This window comes from Aotus nancymaae, unplaced genomic scaffold (assembly GCF_030222135.1).
Source record: "Aotus nancymaae isolate 86718 unplaced genomic scaffold, 86718_ANA_hifiasm-v0.15.2.pri h1tg000011l, whole genome shotgun sequence".
NCBI classification, from domain to species: domain Eukaryota; kingdom Metazoa; phylum Chordata; class Mammalia; order Primates; family Aotidae; genus Aotus; species Aotus nancymaae.
This window is the reverse complement of record NW_026988422.1, coordinates 32,510,513-32,524,756: the sequence shown is the minus strand read 5'-3', so window position 1 is coordinate 32,524,756 and position 14,244 is coordinate 32,510,513. Positions and strand designations below refer to the sequence as shown.

The following is a 14,244-nucleotide window of genomic DNA, read 5'->3' as shown; positions in this document are numbered from 1 at the left end:
CATGTACAAGTCACTTGAAAGGCAAGAGTTACATTTAGTCAGGGATGGCAAATGTGTGACACATACACCCTTCCCCCTCTCATGCCTTCAATAGAGGCTATTACTCAACCCCACATCACTGACCAGAATTTTTTTCTACAGTGTTTTGGGTAGGCACTTCCTTTTTTTTTTTTTTTTTTTTTGATAGAGTTTTGCTCTTGTTGCCCAGGGTGGAGTGAAGCAGCAACATCTCAGCTCACTGCAACCTCTGCCTCTCGGGTTCAAGTGATTCTCCTGCCTCAGCCTCCCTAGTAGTTGAAATTACAGGTGCCTGCCACCACGCCCTGCTAATTTTTGTATTTTTAGTAGAAACGGGGTTTCACCATGCTGGCCAGGCTGGTCTCAAACTCCTGACCTCAGGTGATCCACCCGTCTCACCTAAAGTGCTAGGATTATATGTGTGAGCCACGCCGCCTGACCGGCACTTCCAATTAGAGTTGGTACGCAAACTGAAATCTACTTGCTATCCCTCAATTCCATGCTCTCCAAAGTCACTTCCAGCTCTAAAACGTAAAGTTCTGACTTTCCAACTAAGAGGTGCCCATTTTTCCGATTTAGTGATAGCTCACTCAAAAAAAAAAAAGAAAGAAAGAAAATAGAAATTTAGGATCATAATTTCATTGACTCCTCTTCCCCACCCTGAGGCTAAGCAGGATCTTTCTGAGGTCGCACTCACCTTCCTTCTGTGCCAGAGAATCATCTTATTTGAGCTTCACCCCTCTGTCAGTTCACCCTTCATGGCAGTGTCGCAGGCTTTAGCTCCCTTTTGTCTAAAAATGCTCACGCTTAACAGTTTCATGTTTGGCATCAAGGAATCTACAGGGAAAGGAGTTTTCTCAAGCCCCTAAAAGCCGAGTCAGAAGGGAAGGCATTTAATTACTCCATTCACTGTTCTCCAAAGCTAATCAGATTTACAGTTCTTATCCCTTGCTGAAAAGCGACGCCAGAAACAGTACCTGATGGAACCGCGTCACAAATCAGGTGTTTGCAACTGTGTTTTATTGAAAGGAAGAGTGGAGGAATTAACACGGGGCCCACCTCACAACCCACTCTTCACCCCCAAAATCACGCAGGGGTGGGACTCAGGAGCGGGAAGCATGTGTGTGTTGAATAGGAGCCCTAACTGGAGTTACTTCTTTCACAGCAGGGAAGGAAGAGGGAGAGGCAGCTGTGGAAATGAAGAGGTTGAGGGAGGCGGGGTATCTCACTGCTCTGACCTTAGGTGGAGTCCTCCACAGAAGCATCGAAGTGGACGGGCACATACGGGTTCCCTTCACAGGCCACAATGATGTGTCTCTCCTTCTGGCTGGTCCGGTATGCACAGTTGGGGTACTTGGAGCCATTCGTCAGGCGGCAGTCAGTGATGCGCATGCTGGAGCTGCTCTTGTAGCAGTTGGCCTGCCCGTTCTTGCAGGTGACGTTTTCCTGGAAGCAGACGTCCTGGACATCTACCAGGGGCTCGTGCACAAAGGTGTTCACTGGTTTGCACCATCCCTGTGTCATATTCCGGCGCCTCATCATGTCGTTGCAGTAGGTGGAGCTGCTGCTGGGGGAACCGTCTGAGTCCATGTGCTGCCGCTGGAACTTCTCGGCCCGGGATTCCCCGCCCAGGGAAGGCTGGACCCAGCCCAGCACCAGCAGCACCAGGACTAGCAGAGGGAGCCGGGCGAGGGACTTCTCCAGAGCCATGGTGGCCTCACTTTCCTGGAAAAGCCTAACAGGGAAGAGGAGAAAGAAGGAAAAGAGGCCTCTTAAAAAAAGAACTCCAGCTCCCACCTATGGCTTCCCTGGTTTAGTTTCTGTTTCAGGTCAGCCAGAAAGGCGTCCGTCCCTCTTCCTGAGGTTTTTCGTGTAATGAGACACTCACGTGTACCCTTCTCCACGAGTGTTTTATTCCCACTCTTCAAAGCAAGGTCTTCCTCCCTTCTAGGTGGTGATCTATGAAGTGACCTAAAATCCTGTCAGTTACTATCTTTGAATACTGGAGTTTCTTTGATTCAAAATACATTGTACCCAGTGCTCAAATGGCTCATCGAAACATCAGTTTGAATAAATCATGAGCAAAATTGTATCCCTGACATCCAGGACCTTGGGTGACAGAGCCTTGTTGTCTTACAGCATAAGGGAACTCAGACCAGTGCTTGACACTGGCATCATAAAGGATTCCATTGTATTCCAACAAGAAATGCTGGCGAGCCCCCAACTTGGAGGCTTCTTCTTCTCCAGTCCCATGGATGCCCTGCAGCCTGCACGTTCCACCCTGACCTGCTTGCCCCCAGCTGATGTTGCCTGGGCCACATTTTGTCAACGCTAGCATCATCCAAGCTTTCTCAGTGCTGTGGACTGGCCCTGGCTCCCTCCTCTCCAACCCTGAAGCTGAAGCAGAAGCAGAAGCATCACCTGAGACCACCTCTTGGGCTGCTTACCTGGATCTCCAGCTTGGTGATGGAAGGTCAGCTTCTGCAGTCACTCAGCTGCGGAAGTGTGGACCTTATATAGATTACAAAGGGGTTTGGCTTCCAAGAGGAAAAGGGAGGGAGGAGCATCTCGGGCTCTGTTCAAATAAAATCAAGGACAGTGTGAGGAAGGAGTGGTAAATCACCCAGGCCACCATCTTTCCAGAGCTGCTGGAGAAAGAGTAAATTTACTCTGCTGCTTCCTATGTGAAACACATCTGTCTGATGATTCACAAGGAGCAGCAGAAAAAGCCACTACAGCACTGGTGCCCAAACCTGGCGAACTTGGGACAAAGTCCTCATTACCTCTTTGTGGACCATGATAAATTTATATTAAATAAATGTATATGTCTTTCACTTTTTAATCTGCCTTCTGTTATAGAGCCCCACCTTAGAACTTAAGACAGATAAGAAAGGTATTTCCTCCCCTACATTATCTAGATTTCTCCATGAAACACCCATCATGGCATAGACAAATTGGTTACTATCTTAAGTCAACATTGGTATGAAAACTTTGAAAAGACAACTGAGCTTACTTTTGGGGTCATGTGTCACCTGTCAAAAATATAACTCTGGAAAAACTGTAAAGTTGGGACATGGCTGGAAACCAAAGCCTCTTTGGACACCTTCAGACTGTTATATGAAATAAAACCTTAGACAAGTGTACATGAAATAAAACCTTAGACAAGTGCACATTTTAGCTGAGTTTATTTGAGCAAAGAAGAACAGAACAAAACAGAGCAAACAAAACAAAAACAGAAATCAAAAATCAGGCAGCCCTTGGAACCAGAGCAAGTTCAGAGAACTCCAACCAATGACATAATCTGATAGCATCTATAGGAGACAAAAGAAGGATGGTACAGAGGCAGCCTCATTGGTTACAGCTTAATTGGTTACAGAGTCTCCTGCAGTTAACTAAAGGTCAGCTACAACGTATCATTAAACTACCTTATTGGTTTGATCTGCTAGGCTTAGTGCAGGAGCCTAGTCCAAATCAATGGCCTTCCATAAATTTTATTTCACAAGACATTTGACTGGCTTTCACCCTCCATGGGATTTGAGCATGTTTTAGATATTGAATGTCTGTTTTCAGGATGAGTTGAAGAATTTCCTTGCCAAAAAGCTACAGCCCTTACAGCCATGAACAAGCAGCTTGATTTTGTGTTTTCAACGGGGCATCCCACCTTTTATATCAAGTGACTGAGGCACACACTTTAAGACAAACTTTATAAAAGAACTCTTACTCAAAAACTACACCATCCTTACCAACCACAAGTTCCTGGAAAAGCTAAAAGGACCGATGGCATCCTTAAATTAAAATAAGCAAAAATTTCAGAAATCCTTGAGCTCCCTTGCCCAAAAGTATACTCTATCCTTTATGGATTTACAGGCCACTTCCTTGGGGACACATAGGTTATCACCCTATGAATTGACACCTGGAAGGTCCAAGTATTTAGAGATTTCACTTCCAATACTAGAGTCTGTCCTACTCCATGCAGACATGACAAAATACTGCAAGGGATTCATCTATTGTACCTGGTCCTATCACCAACAGGTTAAGGCCCACTTCCTACAAAATCTTCCTAAACAACCTCTCCATGATCCTCACCTAGGGGATTTGTCTACTGGAAGAAAAAGCAGAGAAAAACTGCTTTTGAACTTTATTTATAAGGAAGAGACTTTGTCAGAATCTGTTAACAATAGATACAGCAGTGAGACTCCAAGGAACCAATCTTTGAGTTCATGTTTCACAACCAAAAAAGAGATTCAAAATTCTACACAATTGGAAGGCCACTCCAATTGTGTCTACACCATTACCAATGCTTCTTGTGATACTTAGGTCAAGGACACAGTCAAGGTTAAAAAAAAAAAAAAGCCACACATTGCTTCAGAAAAAAAAAACTATTAATATTGGATCTCTAAAGTCCTTATGGCCTATAGGATTCGTCTTCTTGACCTAGGTTAAGCAATTGGAGTTCCTGGTTCCAAAGCATCTCAGAGAGACTCTCAGTTGTTCTTGTTTTTGTGATAGTGGTCATGATGCTAGTCTGTTCCATTTTATCCAGAGTTTTAAATGTTTCTATGCAGCCAGTCTCTTATCAGATGATTGCCATAATGATACAATAGAAGATCAAGAAGATCTTGCAATACAGTTCACTATGAAGATGACTGAACAATTTAGGAGTGGTGAATATCTGAAATTCTAGCTTTCCCTGAATTGGTAAACTTCTCAGAAGTCAGAGAATGACCAAAAGCGGGGACTGAAAGACTGACCACACAAATGAACAATGGCCAGACCACGTATAAAGCTGGAACTCTGACCTGTAGTCTCCAGCCATAAGTATGAGAAGCCAACCTACTATATAAAGCAAACAATCCAGGAAACCAGACAACTCCTGTAGCAATTGCCCCCAGACAACTAGGACTTGATTATTCCTATTTTATTTTATTTTTTCCTTGCTTGAAAGTCTCTCTTATGGAGTTGGTTAATAACTGAAAAGTTCCCTAATATTTATTTCCACTTCCCCAAATTAGGATCAATCAGAGAAAAGCCAATATACATCCTTAACCCATCACATAGGATGCCCGCCCACAGCTTCCCCATGCTGCTGCCTGCAACCAGAGCATCCCTGAAGCCGTCCCTGTTTTCCATTGTAAAGATTCTCACTCTCCTGCCTGCTGTGAGTGTCTGCCAAATGCAAGTGATGGTAGTTGCCTGCCATCTTTGGCCAACTCTGAATAAACAGCCTTTGCTTATTCTCATTTGGGTGGCTGTGTTCATTTCCACAAGATCTTGAGAATAATAAGGAATTGGGTACGTACAGGGTAAGGATATTTTTACAAGAAAAGCTCAGATAATCTGAAGGATGTCCTCTCATTAGGCTGGCTCCAAAAGCTCAGCACAGCCCCCCAAATACACATGTACAAGCACACACACACCCTATATGCACATATGTACAATATGCACACACACACAATGGTATTCTGGAATTCCTTCTGAAGCCCAGAAAGTGAGAAAGCAAAGGAAAATTAGAACAGGAAGAGATGGAAAAGTAGGGGCAGACAAAGGGAGGGGAGTGGTGTTTGAAAGTGGAGGGAAGTGAGGGAAAAGGATGGAAGAATTAACCTAAAGAGATCCAAAGCCCATGCTGTCCCATGCCTCCCACCTATTCCCTACAACCTGGATACCCATGAAGATAAAGTAGGATAACAGCCAAGATGACATCCCTCAACTCATTCCTGTTTTTTTTTGTTTTTTTTTTCAAGACAGTTATTGCCCATCTCAGCTCACTGCAACCTCTGCCTCCTGGGTTCAAGCGATTCTCCTGCCTCAGTCTCTTGAGTAACAGATTACAGGTGCCTGCTACCACGCCCGGCTACTTTTTGTATTTTTAGTAGAAACGGGGTTTTGCCATGTTGGCCAGGCTCGTCTTGAACTCCTGACCTCAAGCAATCCACCCGCCTCAGCCTCCCAAAGTGCTGAGATTCCAGGTGTGAGCCACTGCTCCTAGCCAACTCTTCCTCTTTTGTAGAAAGCTCGGTTCTGGCCTGCAGGGTCCTCTTCCCTTGGGTGCTTAGGCCACTTACTGGCTAATGCTGACCTATGACAGATCAAGGAGCAGAACTGAGCAAGAAGCTACAGTGGCAGAGTCAGAGACCTTCGTTTTAAGTTCCCTCCAGCTGGCACTCTTCCTCTCTTCTTTCTCTCGGTGGCCTCAGACATTAAAGAATTTGGGACAGATACAGTTAAGAGTTCTCAGTCATGTCTGAGTAAGTATGTCTGAGTCTGAGGGCATTTGAGGGCATGTGAGGGGCAGGAATGCAGCTTCGGCAAAGCTGTGCTTTGTCTTCAGGTCTCAGCCTCCTTCCTGAGTTTGTTTCCTGTCTCTCTTCTTCCATATATCTACACAGAAACTCCTTGGCACCCCCCCCAAACCCACCTCTCTGTCTGTCTCTCTCTCTTTTCTTCTTAAGAATCCAGAATTGGCCAGGTGTGGTGGCTCACTCCTGTAATCCCAGTACTTTGGGAGGCCGAGGCAGGCAGATCACAAGGTCAAGCGTTCGAGACCAGCCTGGCCAACATGGTGAAATCCCATTTCTACTAAGAATACAAAAATAAGCCAGGCGTGGTGGCGGGGCCTGTAATCCAAGCTACTCTTGAGGCTGAGGCAGGAGAATCTCTTGAACCCAGGAGGCTGTGGTTGCAGTGAGCCGAAATTGCACCACTGCACTCCAGCCTGGGCAACAGAGCAAGACTCCATTAAAAAAAAAAAAAAAAAGAATCCAGAATCATTTAGACCATAGTCAGACTGAATATACATATTTAAGCCTTATTTCCAAATATAGAATAAAATGTTTTAGCTCCAGGCTGGGCGCAGTGGCTCACACCTGTAATCCCTGCACTTTGAGAGGCCTAGGTGGGAGGATCACAATGTCAGGAGTTCAAGACCAGCCTGGCCAACATGGTGAAACCCCATCTCTACCAAGAATACAAAAATTAGCCAGGCTTAATGGCGTACTCCTGTAATCCCAGCTACTCAGAAGGCTGAGGTAGGAGAATCCCTTGAACCTGGGAGGCGGAGCTTGCAGTGAGGCAAGATTGTGTCATTGCACTGCAGCCTGGGTGACATAGTGACAGTCTTCTCAAAAAAAAAAAAAATTTAGTTCCTTTTAAAAGGACTTCACTCAATGAGAGTGGATATAACTGAATAATTTTCTTGGGGAGAGTATCTCCTGGCTCCCCAAAATGTCTCTGCAGAAACATGTACTAACCTGAGTGTGAAGGAATTGGTGTGACAGGGAAATATCCAATTGCATGAAGGTGAAAAACAAGGAGGTGGGGTCTGGTGGGCTCCAGAAAGTATGAGTGCAACTGGTCTACCTCAAGTCCTTGGGAGCCTGAGCCTGTCCTCCTTAGAAAGTGACTCTGCAGTGAAGACATCAGATTTCTTAACACTTTTCCCAAAATGCCAACTTCTCTGTCGCTGAGCATGGCTGGGCTACCCAGGTCCCAAGTCTGACTTTCTGACAGGAGCACAAACTTGAGAGTTCAAGGCCACCACTGACAGTCACATCAGGAAACCACAGCAATAACCGGCCTGCTCCCAGGCTTCAGTGGGGACATAAGGGGAAGTACATTTTTGTCCTTTTCACAGTGTGCCTGGAATTAATCCCTGAAATCCTCCTAAAGCCAGAGGCAGCCTTGGAAGGTTAGAACTACACCACACCCAAAAACTCAGGGCCCCAAGGAGCCTCCTTAGAGATAGGCTGTGGGAAGGCCCACTCCTCCCATGTTCTTCTCTCAGGTAACACATCTGCCCCGTCCCAGTCTACACAGTTTTCCTGACTGGAGCAAAGGTCAATTTGAATTGCAGGAACTTGGGAGACTTTATGATCTATGGGCTAAAGAGTCTCTTAGGAGACAGTATAGGCCCTCAAGCCCGATCCAAAACTAAGCATTAATAGGCCTCAACTGAGAAACCTCCTCCCCGGTGAAACATTACGCAATCTTTTCCCAATTTCTGTCTCCTGTCCACACTGCAACGTTTTGCCTCATGTGACAAACCAACTACTGAAGGGGAAAACGCATCCATGACCGTGCTGGCTATTAGTCCTGTTGTTTATTCCCCTTTTATAAGACTCTCCACCTCTCTGTCCATTAGCCTCTCACCCCCACCCCACCCCCACAGCATGAACTGGGAGAGGAGGAGGTTCTGATGCCGAGCACTTGGCTGAGGCCCAGCAGGCACAGGTTCTACCTTCCCAGACAGTGGCCCTGACGGGCCTGTGAGCCCAGCAGGTGCAGTCAACAGTCTGGTCTCCAGAACACACAGGGGGCCTCCACCTGCCCTGGCACCACCATCCCATCCTCCTGACACTATCGGTTTTCCTCAGCCCCAAGGACAGGGTTCACTCTCCATATGTTCCTTCCCACTCCACAGACCAACCTGGGTCTTTTATAATGGAAATCAGATGTTGCCAGGTGTCTAAAGAAAGATAGAGACTTCACTGTCTGTGGTTGCTGATTACAGAAGACCTGATTCCCTTTCAGCCTGGGCTGTTCAGTGGTCTCTTGACTTCACCAATTTTTTGAGAATTTTTCCTATCCCTGACTCAACCCACCAACACCACTGTTCCCATGTAGAGCAGGCGCCAGTGCCTAGCAGCCCTTTCCTAAGAGACAGCCCACTTGCCCCAGCTCTTCTAAGAGCTTATTGCTGAAGTCGTCAAGGTATGAACTTTTGACCAGGACTCCCATGTGAAAGAAAATATGAACATTTACTTTTGAATTCAAGGAACAAAAAGACACAAGTAATGGAAAGTAACTCCCTCCCATTGTACACAGGAGGAGATTGAGGGCCAAGGGCAGACCAAGGTCAGACAGCACCTTGGCAGCAGAGGTGGAAAGCCGCCTCCGTCCCCGGCTTCCCCACTCTCTGTGTGGCAGCGTTCTCACTATATCATGCTGCTGGGTGTGCTGAGCGGGGAGGCTGCCTCCAGGATGTGCACTCAAAGCGCTACACTTATGGTGAAACTGATCTCTTCTTGTAGGTCTGGATTTCCCCCAGAGTCCTCCCACAGCTCTTCCTGCTGGGAATTGTGGTGGGAGAAAACAGAGATGCCTTTGCTGCTGATCCCTTCTGAGGAGTTGGGGGACTGGGGACTCCTACTGAGGTCTCATTAGGGGCCCTTCACTGAGGCAGCTGGAGTGTGGGTGAGCAGGTCAGGGCCCCCACTCTTTAGTCCCTGGAAGCATTTGTTGATTCCACAGAGACACTGGAGGAAGGGAAGCCCTCTTAGGGGGATGAGGCCTCTAGGAGGACAGCTGCTCCAAGCAGTAGCCTCCCTCTTTGAAGAGGCCTCACACGCTGGTTTCATCAAAGAAACGAGGTCTAGAGGAAAATCATTTGCTTAGAAATGTTTCCACCTGAGCATGGTGGTGCATGCCTGTAAGCCCAGTACTTTGGGAGGCCGAGGTGGGTGGATCATTTAAGGTCAGGAGTTCAAGACCAGCCTGGCCAACATGGTGAAACCTGTCCCTACTAAAAATAAAAAAATTACCCAGGTGTGGTAGTACATGCCTTTAATCCCAGCTACTAGGGAGGCTGAAGCAGGAGAATTGCTTGAACCCAGGGGGCAGAGGTTACAGTGAGCTGAGATTGCATCACTGCACTCCAGCCTGGGCGACAGAGCAAGATTCACTCTAAAAAAAAAAAAAAAAAAAAGGCAATGTTTCTTATCACATCTTCCATCTTCTGCCTCCTCCTTCTGTTAATCTTGAGGATTGTCATAATGACATGGCAGTGCTTCTTTTCATGTAGGAGGACATCTTGCCAAGGGACAAAGCACATGGATGAGGGAGTCTATCAAGCCTATCAAGGTGAAGAGAGGCTGGTCTTATCTCATTTAGAGAACAAATTCTTCAATGGACCCTGTTATCTGTCACTAAATTCAGTCTTCTGACCCATTATCTGACCTGCTTCCCTCACTCCAATCCGATCTGGCTGAATTCCTGCCCCCGAACATGGTTCTTACTTCTCCAGAAAAGCCAGTCTTTAACCTCTCTCTGCCTTTCTGGTTCTGCCCCAAACTCAACTCTACTTCCTCTTCTTTCTTTTTCTTTTAGCTATTTATATCTCTTATATAGAAGCTAAAAAGCAGACCTCAGCAGAGCTATAGTTGTTTTATGTGAGCAGAAGAGGGTATCCTACTCAGCACATACACATGTGAGGAAAACTGTGGGTGTCTGTGTTTCTGCACTAAGGTGTAGGGTTTGTTTTTTGAAGTGCTCACCTATACTTCTTCCCCCATCCTCCTAAATTCCTGTAAAAGACCAGCAAATAAAGGGATTTTTACCCCAATGTGGATTTTGTGTATGTTCACACTAAATAAAATTCACAAAGTCCTATCTTTTTATGAAAAAATTAAATGCCACAGTGTATTCACACTTATAGGAATTTAAAGCTTTCATTGTAAAGCTAAGGCAACATAAAGAGTAAATGCTGTAATTTAATGTATACATTTATTATATGTTGATTTCTATAGTAGGAAAAAAGAATTTTGGTCTGTCTGTGGTTTCATCATTAATTCACTAGGTTAAATAGAAAGCTTCAAGAATATAGTATTAACAGATACCCAAAAATTACAGATAAATCTAGTAATGGAGCTTATAATACAGAATTAGGAGGTGCTCATTAATGAATTTTGGATACAAGTCAACAGTCAGTCAGTAAATATTCATTAGGAAGTTGCAGTATATATTTCTCTAAGTTATGAAGTGACCTAGATATGGAATATTGAAAAAGATACAAAATATTTAAATTCTTGCTAAACTACTAGAATATACTGTTTGTATTTTCATCACTTACAATAACATTATTAACATTTTACAGTGTAATTCTCCACACTTTTGTCTACGTGTATGATTTTATAAAATATGAGGCACTATAACATTGCTTCAGATTCTGCTTTTTCTCTTCAAATGCATCTGGGGTTCTAGTAATATTTAATTTCTTAACCTGGGTAGTGGTGAACACAGATCCGTTTGCTTTGAGTTAACTTACTGAGCTATGTAATTATGATTTTTCTGTGTGTACATTTCAATTTTTTTAAGTTTATTTAAAAATGTGTCCTAGGCTAGGTGTGGTGGCTCATGCCTGTAATCCCAACATTTTGGGAGACTGAAGCAGGTGGATTGCTGGAGCCAAGGAGTTCGAGACCAGCCTGGCCAACACAGGGTGACCTTGTCCCTACTAAAAATTTAAAAACTTAGCCAGGCATGGTGGCTTGCACGTGGACCAGCCTGCGCAGTGTAGGAGAAACCTTGTCTCTCTCAAAAAACAAAGCAAAACAAAAAACAAAAAACAATTTAAATTACCTGGGCACGATGGTACATGCCTGTAGTCCCAACTACTCAGGAGACTGAGGTGGGAGGATGGCTTGAGCCCAAGAGGGTGAAACTGCAGTGAGCCATGATCAAACCACTGTCTGGGTGACAGAGTGAGACCTTGTCTCAAAAACAAAAACAAACAAACAAAAATCCATCCTATTCCAAGTCAACATGTATCTATATTACTCTGAATGGCTCTACAGTATTTCATGTTATGGATATATCATAATTCATTAAATAAATTCTGTATTTGGGGACATTTATAAGATTTACAACTTTTTACATGTACACTGTCTTCAATAAAAACTCTTACATGTTTGCATTTATACTCTTGTGTCATAGGGCAGATTTCCTACGAAAATAAACCCTGAGATTAAAATGTGCATTTAAGATGTTTACTGGGGAGAAATCTTGGAGCAATACCTGCAGAGGGAGTGAAGGAAGCATAATTGGGCAGGGGAGGTAGAATTTTCATGCAGTCACAACAAAGGTCTTGGCCAATCCCATAGGAATGCTAGCTTTCTTTAGAACTAGATTGACCTTCAGAGTTGTCCTGAATTAAGGTAAAGGGACCAAGCCTTTATATCGCCTCACCATTTATTAGATGTGGACTGTCCCTGGGGAAGAGGCTTTACTTTTAGCAGGATGGTTCTCTGCCACTGTTAGTCTCACCAATGCACCACAATGTAGCAGTCTCTTGCTGCCCAAGGTAAAAACACTAAAACCTTTCTCATTAAAACCTTTCCCAATTCTCCCCCAACCTATTCAGACAAACTTTTCCTTCTAGATAATCAAAAAGAACAACAAATTCAAGCCACATTAAATACATTTGAAGAAGAAAGTGTATACATTCAAGAGGGGGAAAATTGTTAAAACAAGTAGTTTGGACAGTTCCTCTTCAAAGAGTTTCACTTTGTTACAAACAAGGTATTCTTCTCCAAGAGGTTTTTACTGCCTTGTTCTATCTGTCCTGAAGTCTTATTTCCCTGTTCTTTGTCTAAATTAATCTTGCCTGCCAATCTATCAGCTTCTCCCACCCGGCTGTGCTCAGGCATGCCCACAAAGAAATCACCCCCTCTCAGCTGTAACAGCTTTTCCCTGCTGTAACAGCTTTTTCCTGCCAAAACTGTTCTTCCCAGCTTCCCATGGATATAACCTGCATTCCTGCTTTTCAAGTTAGCCAATCGGGTTCAGCTTAGATTGTGCAGTCCAACTCCAGCCAATGGAGGCAGGACATAGTAACAAGGACAAGCTGTGTTAAGAGATAATAAAAACCCCTGCTCTCCTTTGTTCTATGTGTGCTTGCCATCACTCCATCTGTGAGTAGCACCCTTTCTGCAGAAAGTAAATTTGCCTTGCTGAGAGATCTTTTGTCTCAGTGCTGATTCTTCTTTGTGGCACTGAGCATTTGTTCCCAACAGAAACCAAATGTATATATTTCACAAAATCAGGAGATGTAAGTGTGAATAAAACACCCTTTCTGTTCTTGAAAACAGTGTAATTTAGGAGACTGAGAAGAAAGAATTCCCACTGAATATGAGAAGTGGTATAATAGAGAATGTGTGAAATGCTGTGGAATCACAGATAAAAGAGCAGGCAAGGGCATGCTATTGTTTGACAGAGGAGAAAAAAATAGTCTCTTGCTCTCCTATTAGAAGTGAAATATCACTTTTATAGAGGGCAGTTGATAATATCTAAAGCCTTATCAAAAGTCCATGTTCTCTAAACACATCTAGGAATGTATGCCAAGGAAGTAATTGGGCAAGTTTTAGTGGATGCAGGAGGATGATCTAGCGGATCCTATGTATTGGTGGGTTGTTTAGGAATTGAGACTCTGTCTTTTTCAGAGGAGTCCGTTTCTGACTTGCTCACTCCAGTTTTTAAAGGGTAAAGGAGGACAGGTCCTTGCCTCCAACAGAGAGCATAGTCTATCCCCTCTTGGGAGACAGGGCTCTTGTCATTAACACATTCTATTAAAAGCTGACCAATCCACTCCTCATTGGACCCAAATTTTGACCAGAAAATTGAGGGTTTGAGGATAAGCTCTCAAGTCCAAATAAAACAACAATATTTTATCATTTGCTGATTTCTTTTATATTTATTATCTTTCCAATATTTTAACATAAGTTCCAGAAGATTAACAGGAGGAATTTCATCATCTGTTTGGCTCTTTATCTTCTGTCTTACTTGAAACATTTCTCATCTTGAAGGTTTGGGTGGTGCCTAACTAGGATAGGCCTTTTCCGTGGAGTTTTCAACCCCTCTTACTGGAGGTTTCTAACACTCCTGGTTGCAGGGTTGGGGAGGGAGCTCAACTTCTCCTATTAGAAGTGTCTTGCCCTGCCTTCCCTTGGAGGCTTGCCTAGGCTCAGCCTCTCCTATCAGAAGTTTCTTGCCTTCCCTTTCCCTGGGGGTTTTGTTAAAGCTCAACCTCTGCTACTAGGTCTCTTGCCTTTCCTTCTCTGGAGGTTTAACCCCACCTGATGGAGGCTTCTTGCACAGCTCTCTCTTCACTTCCTCTGCTCTGGCCACTTCCCTCGAAGGACTGCTTCGGACTGCTTTGAGGAGCCATACGAGGTGACCACGGAACCGCAAATTGGACTCACTCACTCCACATGCACTTTCAACCTCCAGAATCCTTCCCCCTTAACCTCCCGACCACCAAGGAAATACTTTGTCACTCCTGTGACACTTCTTACCTTGGTCTGTGCACAGAGTTACCTGGTCACTGTGGTGTTGCAAGCCTTTTCTCCCCTGTTGCTGAGAGTCCAGGTTTATTCATCGCACAGGGTGAGTCCCAATTCCTTTCCCCTGAGGCCACCACGATGAGGCAACAGGATGTATCTCCTCATGAGAGGT

The 14,244-nt window shown here is 44.5% G+C and overlaps 1 protein-coding gene across 5 annotated transcripts in view; it reads right to left on the bottom strand.

Annotated features, from left to right (window-relative positions):
* Window positions 1-1,016: 1,016 nt before the first annotated feature.
* RNASE1 (ribonuclease A family member 1, pancreatic) overlaps window positions 1,017-14,244 on the bottom strand; it is a 58,050-nt gene continuing 44,822 nt past the window's right edge. For 4 of the 5 annotated variants that reach the window (XM_064374809.1, XM_064374810.1, XM_012465895.2 and 1 more), the window contains 2 exons: window positions 2,466-2,593; window positions 1,017-1,753 (listed from right to left, as the gene is read on the bottom strand). In XM_064374809.1, coding sequence (XP_064230879.1) covers window positions 1,258-1,728 — 471 coding nt within the window. In that variant the 5' untranslated portion in view covers window positions 1,729-1,753; window positions 2,466-2,593 and the 3' untranslated portion in view covers window positions 1,017-1,257. Of the gene's footprint in view, window positions 1,754-1,906; window positions 2,418-2,465; window positions 2,594-14,244 lie in introns of those variants that run through there. The other variant, XM_012465881.2, reaches the window with a different exon arrangement.